Source organism: Mustela nivalis (genome assembly GCF_964662115.1).
Source record: "Mustela nivalis genome assembly, chromosome: 15".
In the NCBI taxonomy this organism is placed as follows: domain Eukaryota; kingdom Metazoa; phylum Chordata; class Mammalia; order Carnivora; family Mustelidae; genus Mustela; species Mustela nivalis.
Window position 1 is genome coordinate 52,805,589 of NC_139034.1, and position 22,542 is coordinate 52,828,130.

At 33.2% G+C, this 22,542-nt stretch overlaps 1 protein-coding gene across 1 annotated transcript in view; it reads right to left on the minus strand.

Annotated features, from left to right (window-relative positions):
- KLHL1 (kelch like family member 1) overlaps nt 1-22,542 on the minus strand; it is a 385,159-nt gene that overhangs the window by 208,301 nt on the left and 154,316 nt on the right. The window contains exon 4 of the mRNA XM_082700951.1: nt 3,772-3,968. Coding sequence (XP_082557077.1) covers nt 3,772-3,968 — 197 coding nt within the window. The remainder of the gene's footprint in view (nt 1-3,771; nt 3,969-22,542) is intronic.

Consider the following 22,542-nt stretch of genomic DNA (forward strand, 5'->3'; position numbering starts at 1 on the left):
ATCCAAATTTGGAGTGTGAATCTGCTTTTTTGAGGTAAGTATTGGATTAGGAAAACAAGCCACTCTGTGTTCAATGTAAGAAAGGTTGTAGATAGTGAATTGACGGGTGGTACAAGTGAAGGTCAGGAAATTTATGTTAATGGTCTCGACCTTCAGTTCTATGTAAATTGTTCTCAAAAGCACTCAGCAAAGGCACTCTATTCCTCAAGAATCTCCAGAAGGTTGCAGTCTCCAGCAGTGAAGTACACCTCTTTCAAAGGCTTACAAAGAAGGTATTTCAATTTTCCATTTGTCCATTTTCCTGCTCTCAACAGAAGTTGTACTTGGCTCTCCCACCTCCCAACCTCTACATGGATGCTTGTTATTGGTAAACTCTAACCTAGAACCAAATGGAGAGAGTATTTCTGGAAAATGCAGTTCTAGGAATTTCCTCAAAAGGCCAGATGACCTTGGAGGGAAGTGGCAGTGACGATTAGTGGAAATAGACAACACAGCAGAGAAAGAAAGATCAGGTGACTAAAGTAGACTTCCGGACTTTCCATTCATCCTCACAAAAAGCAAATCAACCTTAATATTATTCTTTCATGTAACATTTAATTTGAACAGATTACTACTAAGATGAAAAACAGAATGAAACATTTATACAACCCTGTTTTAGAAATGTCTATTCTAACAAATATGCAAAATGGATATTTTTATCTCATAATAATATTCAGCTATGGGCATCCAAATGTCTCACAGCATCCCTTCATATGATATGATTATAAAATATTTACTATTGTCATCATTCTTATGTTTTTATTTGTCACTCTCCAATGCTTTTAAAATATGATGTCAAAAATTAAGCACAGATCTCATAATGAACTCTGACTAATAATAGAGGGGGACTATTTCCTTCAATTATTTTGTTTCTGTCTTCATATTCATGAAGCCAAAGTCCAAATTAATGTTTTAGAATTAGTTTCACACTTCTGCCTAATACGGAGCTTGCATTCAAAATTTTCCAGTATTTTGCACATGAACCACTGCCAAATTGGGTCACCTTCCTAAATAGATTTTGGAATCATTCACACAAAATCAATAGCTGAAGCCAAATAACTGGGTGAAATTTCCAAAGGAAAGTTAGCAAAGGATATAAATAGTAAAGGCAGGTAGCCAGCAAGGCAAGACCTGACCATTCAAGGTCAAGTTCATATCTAAATAATTTTAGCAAGGAAATTTAAAAATTAGATTAAAAATGTTACTTATAAAAAAACAAATAAATAATAAGAGCCAATAAAGAATTTAGTCCCAGATGTACCAGGAAGCCTGGGATGATTGCTATATTAAAGCAGTTAAAAAGAAAAAAAAAAACACCTGATAATAGGTTTGTTCTCAAAGCATAGATTGAATAGATTAGATGAGGACACATGTGTGATTAAACAAGGATCAGAAGCAAAGATGTGGTGAGAAATTATAATACCAGATGCAAAACACTCATTTTAAAGTGTTAGAATTGAGAGAAAATAGTCAAGTGGGAAGAAAACTGGTCAGTAAATTTTCTTCACTAAAATGGTGACCCATGAGCATCTGGAAAATATTGAAGTTTCTTGTTTCCAAAAGAATTTGAAATCATTTAAATTTCAAGAGACATGACAAAACACATAATCCATTCATACTCTCAAAAATAAATTAAAATAGAGTTGTTTAGAATATTAAGTGTATTAACTAGAATTCTTTATATTTTGATTTTAAATATACTTTACTACAGAATATATATTTTAAAATGTTTAAAGAAAAACTATTGCTATTACTGTGTGATAAATTACAGTTCAGTCCAAGCAGCTGCAAGAAAAACATCTTTATTACTAAATTAATAATTTCAAACTAGACCAGAAGGGACCATTATCCCTCTGGATATGGAGGCATATTGTTCTTTGACTTAGCTAAGCCAGGAACTCCTAATTGCAATTAAATGTGCATAATTAAATGACTGCAGTTGGACTTTGATATTTTGGTTGATGAAGTATTTGTTTACATTGATTTTATATGGTTCATTTAATTTCAGTAGCAGTACTATGCCCTGTCATGGAATATTTCAAAAGAAAAAAATGACAGTAGAATTACAAAGCATGTTATCTACCTCTTTTTTATTGGTATATTTTTATTTAATTTACTAATCAGCTTAAAAGATTAAAGAAGAAAGAATAATATTGAAATTCTGTATAAGAATAACAATTAGAAGATTTATATGGCTGACAATCATTAGTGACTTGAAAAGATGTAAAATCTTAAAATAAGAGCTATTTAATAAGTAGCAAGTATAAAACTTAATGAGATTTATCTTATATAAATTCTTGCCATGAGTTGGAAAGGGAAAGTTTTATATTTTACAATTGTTTGTTTCAATAATAACAATCAAATCATTAATAATGTTATTAACAAAAATAAGAAAAATGGATAACATTTTATATAGGGTTTACTATATATCAGAAACTAAATTAAGTGTTTTTATAATGATTATTTCTAGGGTATAAAATATTGTATGAATTGTTATTACTCATTATTCTACTCTAGAAAGGAGATAACATGAAAAAAATCCCACACCACAAAATTCACACATTTAAAGTATGCAATTCAAATGATTTTTGGTATCTCTATAAAACTGTTAAAATACTTCTTTATATGTAGAAAAAATCAGAGACAAATATAAACAGGTTTAAATTATTTTTGGAGTATTTACTGAGTGCATTCACTCCATTTAAGCCTGTCATTAAAATGGTACAAAAAGTCAGTTATTAAAAAAAAAAAATGTAGATCATTTGGTTTATATATCTAAATATTTTCACTTACTGTAGAAGTTTCCAGAAATTCTAAAATCAAATATTTACTCTACCAATAAAATAATTTATAATATATACTGTAAGTATGATTTTTTCTTCCACAAATCATATAGGCAAAGCTATACCAAATATAATGTGCTATGATGAAAATGTATCAGTGAGTCCAGGCTGCTATAACAAAATACTACTGCCTGGGTAGCTTAAGGAACAGAAATTTCTTTTCCATATTCAGGAGATTGGGAAATCTAGGATGAAGGGATAGACTGATTGGGGTCCCTGGTGAAGGCTCTCATGCTGGCTTGCAGATCGCCACCTTCTCACTGTGTCCTCACAAGGTGGAGAGAGATACACAAACTCTCTAGTGTCTCTCTGTATAAGGGCACTAATCTCATCGTGAGGAACCCACCCTCAAGACCTCGTCTAAACCTAATTGCAACCAAAAGCCCCCATCTCCACATACTAATACATTGTGGGTGAAACTTCAACACTGAATTTTGGTTGATAGAACTTATTCCATAGTAAAAAGTTTGTAAGATAAAAAAGGGAAAAGAGAGGTTTTTTTGTGGAACAGACTGGTAACTCTTTACTAGAAAGAAAAGGAAAAAAAATGGCAGCTGTGGAAGTAGATATAAAAAGAGAGATTTGTTGGAAGCAATAAGAAGGATTCATTTAAATAAGTTCTAAAATCTAAAACAGTCTGTAATTGCTTTATGGCTTTGCTTACAATTTATAGGCAATGCAGATATAAAGTCCATACGAACAGGCTTTTTTTTTTTTAACTTTGCTATTATAAAATACTACGTACCACATTGTGCCCCATAATAGAAATGTGCCAAGCTTGTAGAACTCATTTTAAACAGAAAGAAGTCATTCGATGCAATGGCAGTCATTGTTTTAACCTCTGTTAATACAGCTCTGCCTCTATGATTAAAATATTAAATCTCCTTACCATTGTGTAGCTGTGGGCTACTTTCATTAACTCAATGCACCCTTGAGCATCTGCGAAGGCTCGGATCCCCAAACAGTTGGATGGGTGCAACAGCTTCATGAGGAAATGGCAGCACACTTCCACTACTTGAGGAAGCTGAAGAAGGCACGCTGCAGCAAGAAGGTTTTCAATGGTGTCTTCCTTTAATTCCAAGCAACCTAAACAGTAAGCGAAGAGAATTACGAAACTCTGTTTAAACCATGTACCAAAGAAAACCAATAAAAAACAAAAAACAAACAAACAAACAAAAAAAACAAAACAAAACAGCAGCAACAACAACAACAAAACAACAACCATGTACCACTGTATTATTTAAAACATTAGGTCAATCTGCTAGAAATGACCTGAACCTAGACCCATAACCAAGATAAATATAACTTACTAAAGGCTAACAACTGTTTTAAGCATCTTGCATTTCTTACTTCATGTAATGTTCAAAATCACGTAGTATGTGTGAAATATCTATGTCCACTTCAGTAGGAACTATGATTGTACTTTTTGTTGTGAATTAAGGAAAATAAAAGAGTAACAAGTAAGTTTCACAAAGCATGTTTACAAGCTTCGGAGAGCAAAGGTTCATGAAGTTTCTGACAATACATTCATGTCTATATTAATACAAAACACCTATGTGTGGATAATGAATAAATGTATGAAGATACTTATATGTACATATATAATACATGTATTGTAGATTGCTAATATTGTATTTAACTCATTGTGCCCATGATTATAATTTTCTGTAATTTTTCTTTTTTTTTCTTTCTTTCTTAATTCTCAGTTAACTTGAAAAAAAGAGTTCTTTTAGTGCTTCCTCTTTTATCTAACTACTGGAATAATTTATTAATGAAAGGGCTATTTCTGTATATTTGTAAAACATTCCTGTGAAGACTTCTGGGATTAACTATTTGGGGTTGGGTTTTATTTAGCAATTCAACACATCTTTTTTTTTTTTTTAATTTTTTATTTTTTATAAACATATATTTTTATCCCCAGGGGTACAGGTCTGTGAATCACACTTCACAGCACTCACCCAAGCACATACCCTCCCCAATGTCCATAATCCCACCCCCTTCTCCCAAACCCCCTCCCCCCAGCAACCCTAAAGATACAAACGTAGTGATCCAAAGGGGCACGTGCACCCGAATGTTTATAGCAGCAATGTCCACAATAGCCAAACTATGGAAAGAACCTAGATGTCCATCAACAGATGAATGGATCAAGAAGATGTGGTATATATACACAATGGAATACTATGCAGCCATCAAAAGAAATGAAATCTTGCCATTTGCGACAACATGGATGGAACTAGAGCGTATCATGCTTAGCGAAATAAGTCAAGCAGAGAAAGACAAGTATCATATGATCTCCCTGATATGAGGAAGTGGTTATGCAACATGGGGGCTTAAGTGGGTAGGAGAAGAATCAATCAACACATCTTTAATAGGTTTATTCACCACTCAGACTTTCTATGTGTCACTCAGTATTGAGTATTTCTAATTCATATAGATGGCTTTTTTCATCTTAGTTTTTGTGGCACAGACTGCTACTCTTCACTAGAAATAGCTTTACTGGTTTTCCTGGACACAGGGTCAGGCCATATGTTAACATCATGATATAGGTCTGTGGACTATGAGTAGAGGGATGTGTGTTACTACCACACCAAGGCATCTGTGACATGAGTGTCCTTCATCCAAGCTCTCTTTCTCTTCTACCAGCAAAGTAAAGACAACATAAACCCCTGGTGGGTGGTCGATGCACAAAGAGCAAGGAACCTCGGTACCTGAGCTCTAAACCAAGAGCTACTAGTTTCAAATAATGATACTCAATACTTAAGCTACTAATACTTAAATAATAAACTCCAATACTCAAATATATTTTTACTTTTATTGTTTTATTGGTTTTATTGATTTTTGCAGTCCAATTTACTCTAAATTGTACAGTTTTAATTTTATTTTAGTGTGTATATAAAGTTATTGGAAATTTTCATACCATGTTTTTTTTATTTTTGCCTTCTGTCATCCTTATTTTGTTAAATTAACCTATTTTTCAGTGGATTGTTACTCATTTCAGAGAATCAACTCTTTTGAGTCTTATTAATGCATAATATACAGTAATAGTAATGGACAGATTTTTAGAAAATTTATTTTTGTTAATTTTGCTCATAAATTATTGACTTTGCTAAATATGAAAATTCTGGAAAAGTATTGCCTATTTTTATGGAAATGGTTCTTTCTCCTTACCTTTGCTTCTTCATTTCTCTTAGAGACTATTATCAAGTGCTATGTATTGGATCAAATCATTCTCTCCTCCCTATCTATAATTTCTTTATGCATTCTCTCTCCAGTGTATTTTATGTTTTGTTTAAAGTCGATATGTTAAATTTTAGAAATATTTTATTTTTACTTCTAGAAGTTCTCCCCATAAGAATTATTTGTGTTGTAATTTATAATATTTTCATATTTACCTTTAAACTCATAGATTTATTTTTGCTTTATATTATATACTTTAACCTTGACTTACTAAAATTTTAAATAAGTTTTAATAGTAAAAGTTCTACCAATGGGAATTATTCATTTTACAGAATTTTTAATTAATTCATAAACATAAATTTTTATTCCTGAGTTTTAATAATGTCATTCTTTTTCTTTGATCATGGATTCATTTTATTTCTACTCTTCTGTCTTTATGTAACTTTACCACATTTAGTTTTTTTTTTTTTTTTTAAGATTTTCTCTATTTATTTGAGAGAGAAAGAGAGAGAGAATATGAGCAGGGAGAGGGAGATTAGCAGGGATCCTGACCTGGGGCTCAATCCCAGGATACTGGGATCATGACCTGAGTGCAAGGCAGATGGTTAACTGACTGAACCACTGAAGTGCCCCCACCACATTGTTTTATTATTACCCCAAAATAAGTATCTGTGTTCTCCATTAATAGCAAAATTTTGAGAACTTCGGATATCTTTCTGAGATAATAGTGTTTTATTTTCCTACACTACAGTCTCTAATATTCAATAATGGTCATCAGTCTCTATATAAAAGGGATATTTTAATTCATTGGTGTATTTGGAAGACAGGCTACACAAATTTGAAAATCAAATGTAAAAGTATAGGAAAAATAATTAATCAACTTCCATTATTAATATGCTATCACCTAATTGAAATTTAAGAGTGTATCCTTGCTAGTTGGAAGGTATTTTATAACTTTAAAATGTTACTACAATTGTTTTTGATTTCTACCTTTTTCATCAGTAGTATTTCTATAGCATGTTAGGAAAGTTGTCTACTTTCAAAAATTCATCTTTCAAGGACAGAATATTTATGAAGAAAGAACTTTATAAATAGAATGCCTTTATTTTTTTTCCATGCCAAAGTTTTTATTCTGGATTTTTTTAACCTACAGTAATTTGCAAGAACAGTTCCATAAATACCCATTTACTCTTTTACCTAATTTCACCAAGTGTTATCATTTTGCCATATTTTTCTGCACATGTGTGTTTACACTATAGCTGCTGAATTATTCTATTATTCCAGCCATTATATTTCACCACTAATTCTTCAGCATGTGCCTCTAAGAACAAAAGTGTTCTCCTACATAGCGGCTATGTAATTTTTACACTTACAAAACTAATATAATAGTATTTGCTATGATGTAAAATCTCCCCAAATGTCCAAATAATGTGCTTTATAGGTTTTATTTTTAAATTCAGGATCTAATCAAGATTCACATTATATTTGCTTCTTATGTCCCTTTGGTCTCCTTTAATTTATAACCGTTTTCCAGCCATTTTGTCATTCATGACATTTATATTAGTGAAGAATCCAGATTAGTTATTTTGTAGAATTCCCCAGGTTGGATTAGTCATATTACTTCCCCATGATTACATTTAGCTGGGACCTTTTTTGGCAGGGACACCATATAGGTGATATGGTACCCTTTTCAGTGGCTTATACAGGGAGGTTCATGATGTGAGTAGATCTCATGGTTAATGGTGTTAAGTTTGGTACCCTATTTAAGGCAATGCCTACTAGACTTCTTCATTTTAAAGATTTTTTTTTCCTTTATAATTAGTAATCTGTTGGGTGGGGGATAACTTTGCTTTCAAACATGACATTTCACCTAAAACTTAACATGTTTAGTAGTTAAAGTGTATTATATTTTATTTATAAGTGTCACTGATAGAATAAGACAGCAAAGGAAACTAAAGCATGCTTCCAAGGGTAGGTAGGGATTTAATGAAGAAAAAAGCAGGTAAAGTGGTAACAATAAATTAAAAGGAACAGTGTAGTAGAACAAAATTAAATACTTTTTTATTATATACTAATTTCCACTTAAATTAGCTACCTAAAGTTTAGTTTTAATATAAAAGTGGGACATTATCAATAATAAAAGTTAAAATAGTTACTTTTGAGCTTACAAGATTTTGATAAATGCACAAAGATCCTATTATGTGGTTATTATCAACTAGAAGAACATTGAGTAACATAGGTCAACTCAGCAGAGGAGACATTTGCCAGTGCAATTCTTGGAGGTGTTTATATTTCACATTATCATTCAATAATAATGTCAAATAAAATATTCATCTGAAGTTGAAAGATTCACACAAGCTTGGATGATTTTAAGATAAATTATGTCAGTGCAGTTATTGATCTATATTTTAAGGTTTATGAATATTATAGTAGGTACCAGAATGAAGTATTCTACAGGTTACAGAAACCTGTATTTTATAGATTTTAAATGATTTATGAAATGTGCACCTAAACTTATAAGAATAAAAATATGAAATATAAAGGAGATAACATGAACACCTTAAAATTTGTTATTTATAATTGATCATATGCATAACAACTTTTGATAATATTTATATCTTTTAAAATATTGTCATGATTTCAAACCCTCAGAGGAATTTTACCCAAAACTTCCAGTAAGACTGCCAAGAAGATGGTTACATGCTTCCTAGCATGGGTCTTGTGAAAATCAGATAAAAGAGATAAATACAGATGGTATAGCTTTTATAGATTCCATTTTATTTTGATTTCAGGACATTGGGAGAATAACTTCCTTTAATTTTAACTAATTGTTTTCTGTTTTTTAAAGATGTATATATGTATGTATTTATGTATTTATTTATTTATTTGAAAGAGAGAGCGTGAGCGGGGTGGGGGGCAGACGGAGACGGAGAAACAGGCTCCCTGCTCAGCGGGGAGCCTGATACCTGATGCGGGACTGGATCCCAGGACTCTGGGACCATGACCTCTGCTTAAAGCAGATACTTAAGTGACTGAGCCACCCAGGTGCCCCAATTAACTAATTGTTTTCAATAGCAATTATGCAGAAAAAAAAATTAACACAGTAGCCCTGACCTTCTATTTTTGAAAAGGCCTGCTTGTAAGATTTGCCCTTGACTGGTGTCTAAAAACTTAGATTTCAAAGAGGTTCCCACCATTAACTAATACAAATGGTTCATTCTACCTAAAGTGTTTGTGTAAACAATATGGCCTATGCTAAACACCTGCTTTCCTTCTGGGATTCTTGAATTTTGGCACATGCTAAGCAGATGCTTCCTATGTGATCAGACCTCCATAAAAACCCAGGACACTGAGTCTCTAATGAATCTCCCTGGTTGGCAATAATTCACATGCTTTGTCACATCTCATTGAAGAGGACATGAAGTGTGCCCAGTGTGATTGCACTTGGAATGGAGCTTTTGGAGGTTTGTGCCTTGTTTCTCTGGGGCTTCACCCATTTCCCTTCCCTGACTCTGCACTGAATCCTTTGCCATAATAAATCATAACCGTTGGTATGACTATGTGCTGAGTCCTGTGAGCCATCCTACTAAATCACTGAACTTGGGGAGATAGTTTTGAGATATCCCACCACAGCATTCTAATTAGAATTGCTGGAGTATTAGGTGAAGTTGGAGATACACTGTGCCTTTGGGCTGGAAAATGTAACATTGTTAACATTTCAGTTCACCCCAAATTAACCAAATAATAATAGATTTATTATAATCATATTCAAAATCCCAGCAGACATTTTGTAGAAATTACAGAAATGATTCTAAAATTCATGTGCAAATGCCATGGCCTAGAATAACCAAAACAATTTTGAAAAAGAACAAAGTAATAATGCTACCAGATTTTAAGACTTATTACAAAGCTATAATAACTAAAACTGGGACTTGTCTGAATATATGCACAATGGAAAAAATAGACTCCAGAATTAGAACCTCCCATATGTTAATAACTAGTTTTTGCAAAGGCACTAGACAATTTAAACGAGAAAGGATAGTCTTTGGAAAAATGGTGCTGGTACAATCAGAAACCCACAGGCAGAAACTTGTATTTTAATCCATACCCCACACATTTTATGAAGTTTACTCAGAAATGGTAATTCAGTGAAGAAACTTAAACCTCTTTAAATACTGGTAGTGGAATAATTGGCTTTCTGAACTCAAACTGTTTAATTTGGACCCTGCCTCACACCTTATACAAAAAGTAATTCAAAAAGTAATAATAAACTTTAATGCAAAATGTAAAACTATAAAATATCTGGAGGTAATCAGTGTGACCTTGGGTTTTACAATGAGTTTCTAGATATCTACTCATCTCATTATTGTAATCTATGTTTATATAGGAGATTGATTTTATTTGAAAGTGTGATGACTAATACATTAACAATAGCAGATTATCTAGTTCTAATTAATTCAGCAAGTGAAAAACTATTCATTTTTTTAAAAAACTAAGAATAGTTCTTTAAAAAACTATTCATTTTTATAATTACAGATGTACACTATGTATAATCACACTGCACAATAGTATCCATCCACAGAGCATCCCATAAAGCATAGTATATTCATAAATCAAATAGAATACAACATCAATCATCTAGTGATCAATGCACCAGATCTACATTATCAATATGGATTAATCCAACAACAATGAAGTTTAGGGAAAAAAGAGACTTGTACAAATATACATGGAATAATTTTCATATATATATGAAAATTACTCCATACACACTCACACACACACACACACACATAGTGACAGAGCAATTTTGTGTAGGTAGAAATATGTATGGTAATAATAAATCCCAAAATCAGTGTAGTGATCATATCTCTTCATAAGGGAGAAATGCATCCATCATGACAGAGTTTTGATTTTATTCATATTTTATTTCTTAGGTGAGAAGAAAGATGCCCAGCTTCCCATTAAAATATGATCAGTAACTTTTATCAGTTTGAAATGTTGTATAGTAAATATGGCAAATCATATGTTCCTTCACATTTAGCATTACACATGATTACTATTTGGACAGGTAAGCATGATCGAAGATTAATATCCTTGTCGGTCCGAACCTGAGTCAAGTTCTGGAAAGCAGACTTAGATGCCCTTCCAGAGGAATAAATTTGTGTTCAAATTGAGGGCAGTGGGTACACAAGAGGACTTTCATGTAAGATAGAGCAGGCAGGATAAAAGGCGTGTATGGCCATAAATCATGCCTTTCTTTATACATTTGTCCTTCAGAAATACTCTTATATACTACGGCCATGGGAAATACCATGGAGAAAGGAAAAGTGGAAAACATGAGGAAAACAGGGTCATGAGAGGCATGCCCCCCGTTGTGTGTGAGCTCTATTTGAGACCATCATGTCATTAAGCCAGGGCAAGCCTGTTTCATCAACCTGACTCCTTGTTGGTAGATAGTTATATTGCTGACAGACAACTGAGCACCAACACATGATTGAGCTTTGTTCTAAAATAGCAGAAAAAATTCTCAGCCAAGTCCAGCCCACGGATAAGCCACAAACCTATAAACAAAAAAATCATTGTTGTTTTAGGACATTAGCCTTGGGGCAAAAATTTTGGGGACAAGCAACTGTTATCCACAGAAGCTAACTTATAGAATACAAAACAATAAATGTGATGGGCTAATGGGAGAAAAAAGATGACTCAGGATGGATCATAGTTCTAAATGTAAAAATATAAAAACTAAAACTATTAATCTTCTATAAGAAAATAGAAAAAATTTTGTGACCTTAAGTTAAAGATTTCCTAAAGAAGACATCAGAAACATAATCCATAAGAAAAAGATTGTTAAATTAGACTTCATAAAAATCACTGCAAAGGACAATATTAAAGGGACAAAAAGATAAACCACAGACCAGGAAAAAAAAATGTTTGCAAAATCATGTCTGATAAAGTACTTGCATTCAGAATACATAAAGAAGTCTCAAACTCAATATCAAGAAAAAAAAATGTAATGGGCAAATGATCTAAACATATGGTCCATAAAAGAAGATACATGGATGAAAAGTGCTCAACATTATTAATGTTCAGGTGGATGGAAACTAAAAGCACAATGAAATACCACTACACCTGCATTAGCACTGCTGGTGGAAATGTGAAATTGTATATCCATTTTGGGAAACAGGTTTACAATTTCACCTCTCAAATGACACAGCCATTTCATTCCTAATTATTAACTCAAGAAAAATAAAACAATATGTTGATATAAAGCCTTGTATATGAATGTTTATAGTAGATTAATTTTGTAATAGTCAAACACTGGAAACAACCCAAATGTTCATTAACAAGTGAACAGAAGAACAAACTCTAGTACAGTAATTCCCTTTATCTGTGGGGGATATTTTCCAAGACCTCCAGGGGATGCCTGAAACCATGGATAGTACTTAACCCTCTACACACTGTTTTTCCTATACATACATAACTATGATAAAGTTTAATGTATAAACTAGGTACAGTAAGAGATTAACAAAATAACCAATAACAATAGAACAGTTATAACCATATACTGTAATAAAGATGGTGTGAATGTGGTCTTGGTCTTGTTGGGTCCATTATCAAAGGAATGAGACTGAGACAAGGTTACGCAAAGCCTTATTTTATGCCAAGCATTAGACGTTAGACTGACCGGCCAGGGAAATGAGGCTGAGACAAAGTGAAAATTATCTAAAGTTTTATTCTATGCCAAGCATTAGAAGTCAGACTGACCGGCCAGGGCCACCTCCAAAGAGAGCGACGCCCCTTGGTCTCACAGGCTAGTTTTTATAGGGCACAATCGCAGACATCTGCATACGTGGCTTTGGCTGATTGGATGTCTCCTATCTGTGTGTTTTAGTAACGGTTACCTGAAACCCATACTAGTAACTATTGAGGCGTTTATTAAACAACAAAATGTCTACCTGGGCAACACGGAGTCACTATGGCTAAGTAGGCCCAGGCAGGCCCTAGGGGGTTAACATGTTTTAACATGAAATCAACCCCAACAGTCTCTCTCTTAAAATAACTTATTGTGCTGTACACACCGTTCTTTTACTGATGATGTAAGATAATAAATGCCTGTGTGATGAGATGAAGTGAGGTGAATGAGGCAGGTTTGTGACCTAACATGACCTTATTGCTGGCCTTCTGACATCATGTCAGAAGGGGGATCATCTGGCTTGGATAGCTGAAACTGTTGAAAACAAAACTGGAAATAACGAGGGCTACAATGAAATACTACCTATACAAAGGAAAGAACTGTTGATATATGCAACATTATGGTTACGTATACTGAGTGCAAAATACTTATGCTAAGTGAAACAAACCAAAAAAAAAAAAAAACTAAATAAATAAATAAACCTTATGACGCAGCTTAATTAAAATTCTTAAATGTTTACACTATTATGGCATAAATCAGATCATCATTAGTACCTGAGTATGGAGTAAAAGCAAGGAGGATAAACGAGATGGATCAGAAAGTGGGTGATGAATATACTCATTATTCTGATTATGGCAAGGATTTTATGAATGTATACATATGTCAAAAAGTCAAAGTGTACACCTTATATATATGCAGTTTATTGTATATCAATTATTCATCAATAAAGCTTTTAAAAAGAATACTTAAATGTCAGCAAAGATGAGTTGGGTGGACTAGTACCTTTATTTTCCGAAGGCTTTAATTAAAACTTTACTAGAAAAATCACAAAGATAGTTACATTATAACTTAAGGAAATTGTGTGCTTTTTTTTTTTTTTTTTACAATTAACAATATATAGAACATATTATAGTTATGGCAAGTTCATATATGCTATGAAATTCCATATATGCCCTATATTTCAAATGTTACCGTTTAAAATGCTTGACAACATATTGTCAAAATAATCTTATAAATGTAAACGTAACATGTAAAATGGTTTGTGGGTATGTGTGCATGCTAGTACATTTATCTTTCCAGATCAACACTTGGAAAGTGATTCAGAGATGTTAGATCTGGGTAATAAGCCAGAGGATATGCAAGTTATTTGTCTGTAAAAACAAAGGGTCCAAGTTCAAATACTGAATCTAGCATTATACATCATAATAATTTAGATCATATTTTAGCAGGCACTTCCTCTTGGAAATGGAGAAAATTTTTGAATTTTCACAGGATATCTATAGACTAATTTTTTCAAGTTACCTATGGTAACTCTGGATGCAAATCTGGAAGATACAAGCCTTGTTTGTTTCAGAGTTAAAATACTCTATTTTTTTCAACTTGGAATATATTCAATGAAAAGACCCTTTGTAAAAAGTCAGAAGGCATATTAGTGAGTGTTAAGCTTGAGTTCATACAAACTGATATACGTCATGATGATATTTTTCTTTATATATATATATATAATAACATATTATATATATATATATATATATATATATATATATATATAATTTTTCTATGTATATAGAACCTGGCTATTTCTCTGACAGTCTTTTATGGTAAAAAGGCAAAAATCTACCAAACATTTGATTTAAAATTGAACCTAAAAAGAAAACATGAATACTCTTAAAGAAAAAAATATTTCTACACATTCATTCAAAGTTAACTTTTAAGGCATAATATTCACAAATGTTAGATGTATGAACAGAGTAAGTCTACATATTTTTACTTTGGATTCCATAGAAAATTAGCTTAAACATATGAGATACCTACATGAAACTTCAGATAGCTAAGGAGCCTGTGACTAGAATAACTGAAAGCCCTGAGAATATTTTCTTAAATAATAAGGAAATAGCTATAGCTATACGCTCTTTTGACAAGTGCAGAAGATAGTTGTCTCCAGAAAAAAAAAAAAAATTGAAAGACTCAACACATCATCAGAAAGCAACCATCTTCTCAAATGCCTTATCGTTTCCCTCATAGCTGCCATAGTTTCAAGCTTCGCATTCAGACAGGAAAACATCACTGAAAGAGAAACTATTCCTTCCTCCATGTCTCCCTTGAATCAGTGAAGAAATCTTTACTAAAGTTTCTCAGAAATATTTCTTCTATCTTGCTTTGACAAAAACTGTATCATATGACCATGCCTCACTCAATAGCTACCAATGGGCTAAAACCCCAATAATTGATTTGACCCTATATGAATTAGATTGATAGAATTAGATAGAATTAGACTCAACTTTGGGAATTGAAAGGGAATGCCTTTTGAATATGGTACTTCCAAGTACATGCTACATGTATGTACAGTCCCACTGTAAGTAAATGCTAATGCTACTGAGTATTCCAAATATGTAGTAGACTTATAGTGATTTTATAGAAGCTATGCTTAAATTTACACTGTATTGAAATGAAAATAGGATGGGGAGGAAAAAGTGAAGATAATAGAAGAATGTGAATTTATGTTGTAATTTTAATGGAAAAGTGGTATCCTATTACCAACTGTACTGTATAACCATATTTTACTATTAAAATCACATTTAAAAATGCATTTTACTAGATAATTATAAACATTGCCTATAAAATCCATAAAGTAAATCAAATTATCTATCTATATATCTATCTATCCATCTATCATCTATTTATCTCTACCTTCAATGGAAAGAAAGAGAAATAATATCATTACCCCACTAGAATTGAAATAATATTAAAAATTAATATTTAAGTACATAGAATTTTTAAAAATAAACTTCTTTAAAAATATTTTAGATTTGTAGAAAACTTGAATAGATAGTACTGAGGCTTCTTGTATATATATATATGTATATATATATAAAACCCATTTCCCTAGTTATTAACATTTTACATTAGTATGATACAAATGTTAAATTAATGAACATATTATTATTAATTAAATCCATACTTTACTCTCATTTACTGATTTATTTATTTTTTTATCTATTCCCCTTTTTCTGTTTCAGGATCTCATGCAGGATACTATATTTCATTTAGTCTTTGTCTTCTTAGGGTCCTCTTCATTGGATAATTTCTCAGACTTTTCTTGTTTTTGATGACTGACAGTTCTGAGGAGTTATGATTAAGTATTTTGTTTTTGTTTTTGTTTTTTTAAGAGTTTATTTATTTAACAGGCAGAGCTCACAAGTAGGCAGAGAGGCAGGCAGAGAGGCAGGCAGAGAGAGAGGGGGAAGCAGGCTCCCTGTTGAGGAGAGAGCCAGATTCGGGGCTCCATCCCAAGACCCTGAGATCATGACCTGAGGTGAAGGCAGAGGCTTAACCACTGAGCCAGCCAGGCACCCCTGGTTAAGTATTTTGTAGGATATCCCTCAATTGAGATTCATCTAATTATGATTACACTGGAATATGGGTTTTGGTCTCATCACATCATATCAAGAGTACATACTCATGTGGGAAACAAAAGCAGAAGAAAAATTATTAAATTTCCTTACTACATACAGCCCATTGACAAGTCCTTGAAATAGGCAGAGTGACATTTCTCTATGGACTCAGATGACTTGATGTTGACAGATTGCTTAGGGCAAAAGGCAATTCTAGCCAGACCTCTCATCCCCACCCTAGGATCCTATAGTCTACTTTAACATATACAATTTTTTTTGGAAACTTCAGTTATCTCTACTCCCAAGATACATGTTGGCAATCATCCCCGAACCATATGGCCCACCGATATACATCCGTGAAGGGTCTGGTGACTAAGGTTTTTTTAGATGGTAATAAATGACCCTTTCCCAACAATAGCTAGCCCCCTCAAGGTCCTGAAATCCTTGCTTCTGAAATTGCTTTGAGACTTATGCTATCCCTAACCCCAGCCCAACTTGAAAGTATGTAATGGGCCACTCCTCATGACCCCAGGCAGCTCTTTTTGCCCACAGGTCCTGTCCCTGAGCTTTAATAAAATCACCTTTTTGCACCTAAGATGTCTCAAGAATTCTTTCTTGGTCATCGGCTTCCAAAACTAACATCTTTCCTGCATCACATACACTCAACATGCTTATCATTGTTGATGTTAACTTTGATCACTAGAGGCGGCTTTTAGGCAACCAACTTGAAAAATGAAAATTGAGTTAGTTAAAGGGTCCACAGTGACCTCAGGTTGAATACAGGCAGGCCTATTAGGTAACCACCTCAAAACATCTATAAGCACTACATGAACAATGAGTAACTTATATCCAGACACAGATAACAAAAAGGAAATTTCCATATGTTCCCATACCTCTTCACCTTTCCTTTTTTAACTACAGTCCCAACCACTGCCTCCAGGCAGAAAGTTGCTTCCTTGCAATTCTGCCTGCTGCTCCCTTACAGTATATTCAGTAAACTTCTTCTTTAAAAAAAAAATAAATTGTTATTATTATTATTTAGTAAATGTCTATCTCTTTTGTTCTGTGTTGGGTGAATTCTTTCACCACCTGTGCCTCTGGCCTCCACACAATCAGGTCACCCAACAGTAGAGGTAGTGTTTATCAGGTTTTTCCACTGTAAAATGATCCCTTTGTCTCCGTTTCCATACTATGATTTCTGGGAGGAGGACACTATGCATAACGACACTTAACGAATGGGCCATTATGCTCTATTTCCTTGAGGAAAAATTAATTACATAAATGATGTGAAGTTCTTCATAAGAGGCTTGTATTTTCCCCATTATTTCTTTACTTAATAATTTATTTATAGCAACAAATTCCTGCATTTTTTGAGTGTTTTGAAAAAGGCAGGAGAGTTAAGAAAGTTTTGGTTTACATCATTTCATTATTTTTAGTAGGCTTACATGTCTTTTTAACAGTTACCAAAAGAAAGTGATTTTTACTGCACTTTGGACTTTTGCTATCATTAAATTATTCCTTATTCTAATATGCACCACATTATTGACTTCCTTGTCCCTCTCTCCACCTCTCATCTGGAAGAAAATCCTGGTTGCAAACTAGCTTTAGAAAACAGAATGACAGGCTATGCCTGGAAAATCCTATCAACTTAGAGCTTATTAATAAACAATGTCTTTTATGGATTCCAGCTATAAGAAAAACATGCTTTATGTTTTTCAAGCACTAAATATATCTCAGAGTTTAAGGGCTCACTTTTAGAAAAGTCAGGGAAATACCTATGCAAGGGCCAGTGAAAAGGTAGTTGTGATCATAAAACCCATGATTTTTCTAATTCTACCTGCACACCTTTTTCTTTAAAAAGCCCAGTGGGTAGCAGGTTAGAACTAAAAATTTCAGTAGTTCTCATTTACCTAAATTGTTTTAAATCTAGTATTCTCACATATCTATCATCTGGAAAAGAACAAGAAATAGTCTTGACTTTTTCTGAATAATCCCTTGACCCACATCCATACATAGTCATTCAATTTACTTGACTTTAACCATCAAGTGGACCCCTTATTTTCAGTATATCATAGCTTATAACTCTGTCCTTAATAAAGTACATAGACTTTTTTCTACTTGCTATACTTGCACTACTTGCTATAGTGTTTAGTGTAACCCAGGCTACCACTCAATACTCAAGGAAATTTTGATTGTGAGGGGAAAAAAATAAGCATCAACTCATAGTTACACAAGTTATCCAAACTTCTACTGTAAGTAACATAATTGGTCAACCGATGAATCAAACATACTACACATATGCTCATTTGGCCATTACAGAATTTAATATTTTAGATAATCTTTAGGTGAAACACATTCTTTTGAGTTCAGCATCAGTAACAACAATCGCTCTCTCTAAGAGAGAAGGAGAGAGAGAGTGGAGGTGGGGATGGGTGGAGAGGCAAAGACACACAGAGAATCTTAAGCAGGCTCCACCCACCATGCAGACCCCAACCTCATGACGCTGAGATCATGACCTGAGTCAAAATCAAGAGTCTGGCACTTAACTGACTGAGCCATCCAGGTGCCCCAGTATTAATCTCTTTAAATTAAAAGTACCTTCAACCCAACTGAGATTTATCCCTGGATTTTAATATCTTCCTGTTTGATGTATGAAATGATTAGTAATCTCTGTGCCTGGGCAGTATCATTTGAACCCGAATCAGCCAACAGAAGAAACAGTTTTATAATTCATTACTATATCCACTTTTGGCATATTAGTGAAGGTGTCTGAAGTACATAATACAGAGTTTTATAAATATCCAAATATTCAAAAATATTCTTCTCAGATTTCACTATTAGAAACCTATGTATGTTGAGGAAAATCCTTGTTTTTATTTATAACTGATTATGCTTCTTTCTCTACCTTGGTGCCTGAGAAGCTAAAACAAATTAGTATGTAATTTCTATGACTACAAACAGAATCTTAAGACTCTTACGACTCTTAGCGTATAAATCATACCAGGGGTGTTGTTGATTTGCATATGAATGCTTATTTCAGGTCTTTTTTCTTTGAATTTCAAAGCCTTATACATACATCACAGATTCTGAGGCACAAAATTAAGACCAAATTAGTCTTGTGGCTTCTGTAAATGACTTTTTAGATTTGCTCTTCCTTTATTTTTCTACTTCGGTGGGTAAAACAGAGGGGAGATTGAAAGGTAAGTATAAGAAAATACACCTTCTCACTGGACAGATGTTACAGTAACATTATGGAAAAGAATGTTCTTATAGAACTAGGTTGAATTGAAGTTATCTACAAAGTTGCTCCGTCTTAGGATGCTTAAAGATTTTATGCACTAACTTGGCTGGCTGTGACTTGGAAATAAAGGCTACAGTTTTGATATGTTATCATCTGGCAATCTGCCCAGATCAAGAGTTCTAGCATTCTACCTGCGCAGGAGGCCATATTCCCAATTTCCTCCGTTCTGCCAGGCTTCTGAGTTGCCAGATGTTTTTATGTTTGTTTGTTTAACAGATAATTTTCTTTGGAGCAGTATCCTGGCTTTCAAAATATGCTTAATATGTTATCTTATTCCTTTTCTGCCATCATTTAGATCATTTTCAGAGATTAACCACTTTCATTTTCTGATTATAAGCATTCATATTTTTCTTGAAATCCTCACATCTAACAGCACCTAATCATAATCGGTATTTCTTAGCCTCAAAATAGTTACAAAGTGTTATTGGAGGAATATACAGTTAACTCTCTAATACATGTCAAAAAACTACCCTATACATTATTGACGACTTATTTCCCTCCTGAATATATTTTACTTTGGAGCCATTTTGAGCCAGTTTGTGACATGGCAAATTTAAATAAAATACATATGAAAAATGAGGCTTGTGCTTGAGGTCCTACATATATTTTCTTCGACTTGATAAGTAAAATAATAATTTGTCAAAAAATTTTAAAATGCCCTATTAAAATACCCATTTATCAGAAAGTACACTATATGGTCCAGGAAAACACATGAAAATAATTAATGACATATAATTCAAAGTATTGTTTACATTTTGACATGAATGAATCAGAAATAAACATGTTATATATTAAAGTGATTTTGATAATTCTTCTCACAAGACTGAACTTCCATTACTAGTCTAGATTTTTTATATTTTATTCTGCAGTACCTCACCCCCCACTCCCCACTGTGCACACACACGCACACACACACACACACACACACACACACACACACATGTTCCTAAACAACATCTCCAGAGAAGAAGAAAAGACCTGGCAGACACAGGCATCAGACTTGCACGAATGTCATTTAGTGGAATATTTTCTCTGGCAAAGGAGTTCAAGAGGACTACAACAGGGCTATAATGTGCCTAAGAAAGCTCAAGCACACAATCTAAATGAGTCAAGAGATCAAGGTATTCCCTTCTGATGTGTTTTCAGCATACCATTCACTTCTGGCTGAAATGTTTTCCCTGTTGGGTAACCCTTAGTGTCCTTTATGGGAGGTAGACAAAGCATTTAAAAACAAAATTCTTAAGAGTTCTTTTTATGAATTTCATGTCTCCACATGAAGGGGAAGTCTCGCCTGAATGAAGGTGGTAACCAGACAAAATGATGATTCCTGGAAGTCTTTAAAGGGGGTGACTGGAGTTGTTTTATTTGCTTGTTTTTGCTTGTTTATTGTTTTTAGTTGTTTTTTTTCCACCACATACTTCTGCAGAAAGAATCCCCACTATCTAATTTCAAATGCAAAGTATTGAGAATAATCAAAACACAACTCAAGTATATTTTTAAAGATATGTATTGTTCAGAAACCTATGTGGGGTTGTTGCTGCATTGTTCCCAACTGCATGAAAGTTATGAGAAGTAATACAGATGTGTGTAAAACATCCTAAAAATGTTACATGTTAAACATGTAGGGTTTTTTAATCATTCTTCTTATTTACATAATAATAACAAAACAAAATCAGACTTACATTTGCAAAGTTATGAAATTGTGAATGTCCCAGCCTTAGGATGATCAGTGGTATACTGCTAGGATCAATCACAATTCTCCATTTGTAGCATCTACATACTTTCTTCAGTTTATTCATGATTTTGTGGAAAAGGAAATTAATTGTAAGAAGAAATTATATTTGATGGCAGTTGGTACTAGGATATTGGAACTAATAAAATGGAAAGCAATAAAATGGAAGTAGTAACATAAATACATATAGGCAGCATTCCCTCTCTTGTTAATCAGACGGAACATTGAATACCTTCAGGTCTAGCAGAAAAGACATTGGAATGCCTGTGGGAAAACTGGACTATGCTCCCACATCCATGGAATTTTGTTGTCCTCTATAGCAAGGTATTTTCATTTTTGTAACTGACAGTAAGAGTTGACTACTTGCTCATCTCATCTTGTTACTGGGTGGAATGAGATAAGATATGCTAAAATAATGAAGACAATAGGTGATAAAAATAATTAAAATATATAAGGCAGTAAAATTGGATAGGTGGTTTAAAAATCACTAAAAATGTATACCAAATTATATATAGATGAGAGTTCATACTATAATACTAACACATATAATAAATCAGATTTAAAATTAATAACAGTCGACAAAGTGATGAATCACTCCCCAGTTTTATCTCCAGTTTCATTTTTTATATGGATTCTACAAAGGATTTGATGGAACTTGTAAAAACACCCATTACAAATAATCATCACAATTGAGTGTTTATAACATTCTAAGCAGTATGCTAAACCCACATAATTTTATTAGCTCATGTACTTAGACATTATTATTTTTCTTTCTTAGAGTTGAGTAATATGAAGACTCTATAAAGTTAAGTAAGTTGACCAAGACCTCTAAGTAAAACTGGGGGAGCACAAAGGATATAGTTAAAATACTTGAGAAGTAAGAAGTAAGTACATGCCAATTAGAATAAATGCCCAACAATCTGAACGAATACTGGGCTGAATCATCTCAGTGAGTTTTGGTTGAATGTTAGTCCTGGTGAAGGCCAAGAAAAACCCCACAGGTCTCTGATGTTGAATTCTACATACTACCCTGCAAGTACAACAGGAACAAGTGTGCAGATATTTTGGGATTAGAGTGAAGGTGAAGTGACCCCGAAAAATATAGTCAAAAGGAGATTAATGCAAAAAATACACAGCGT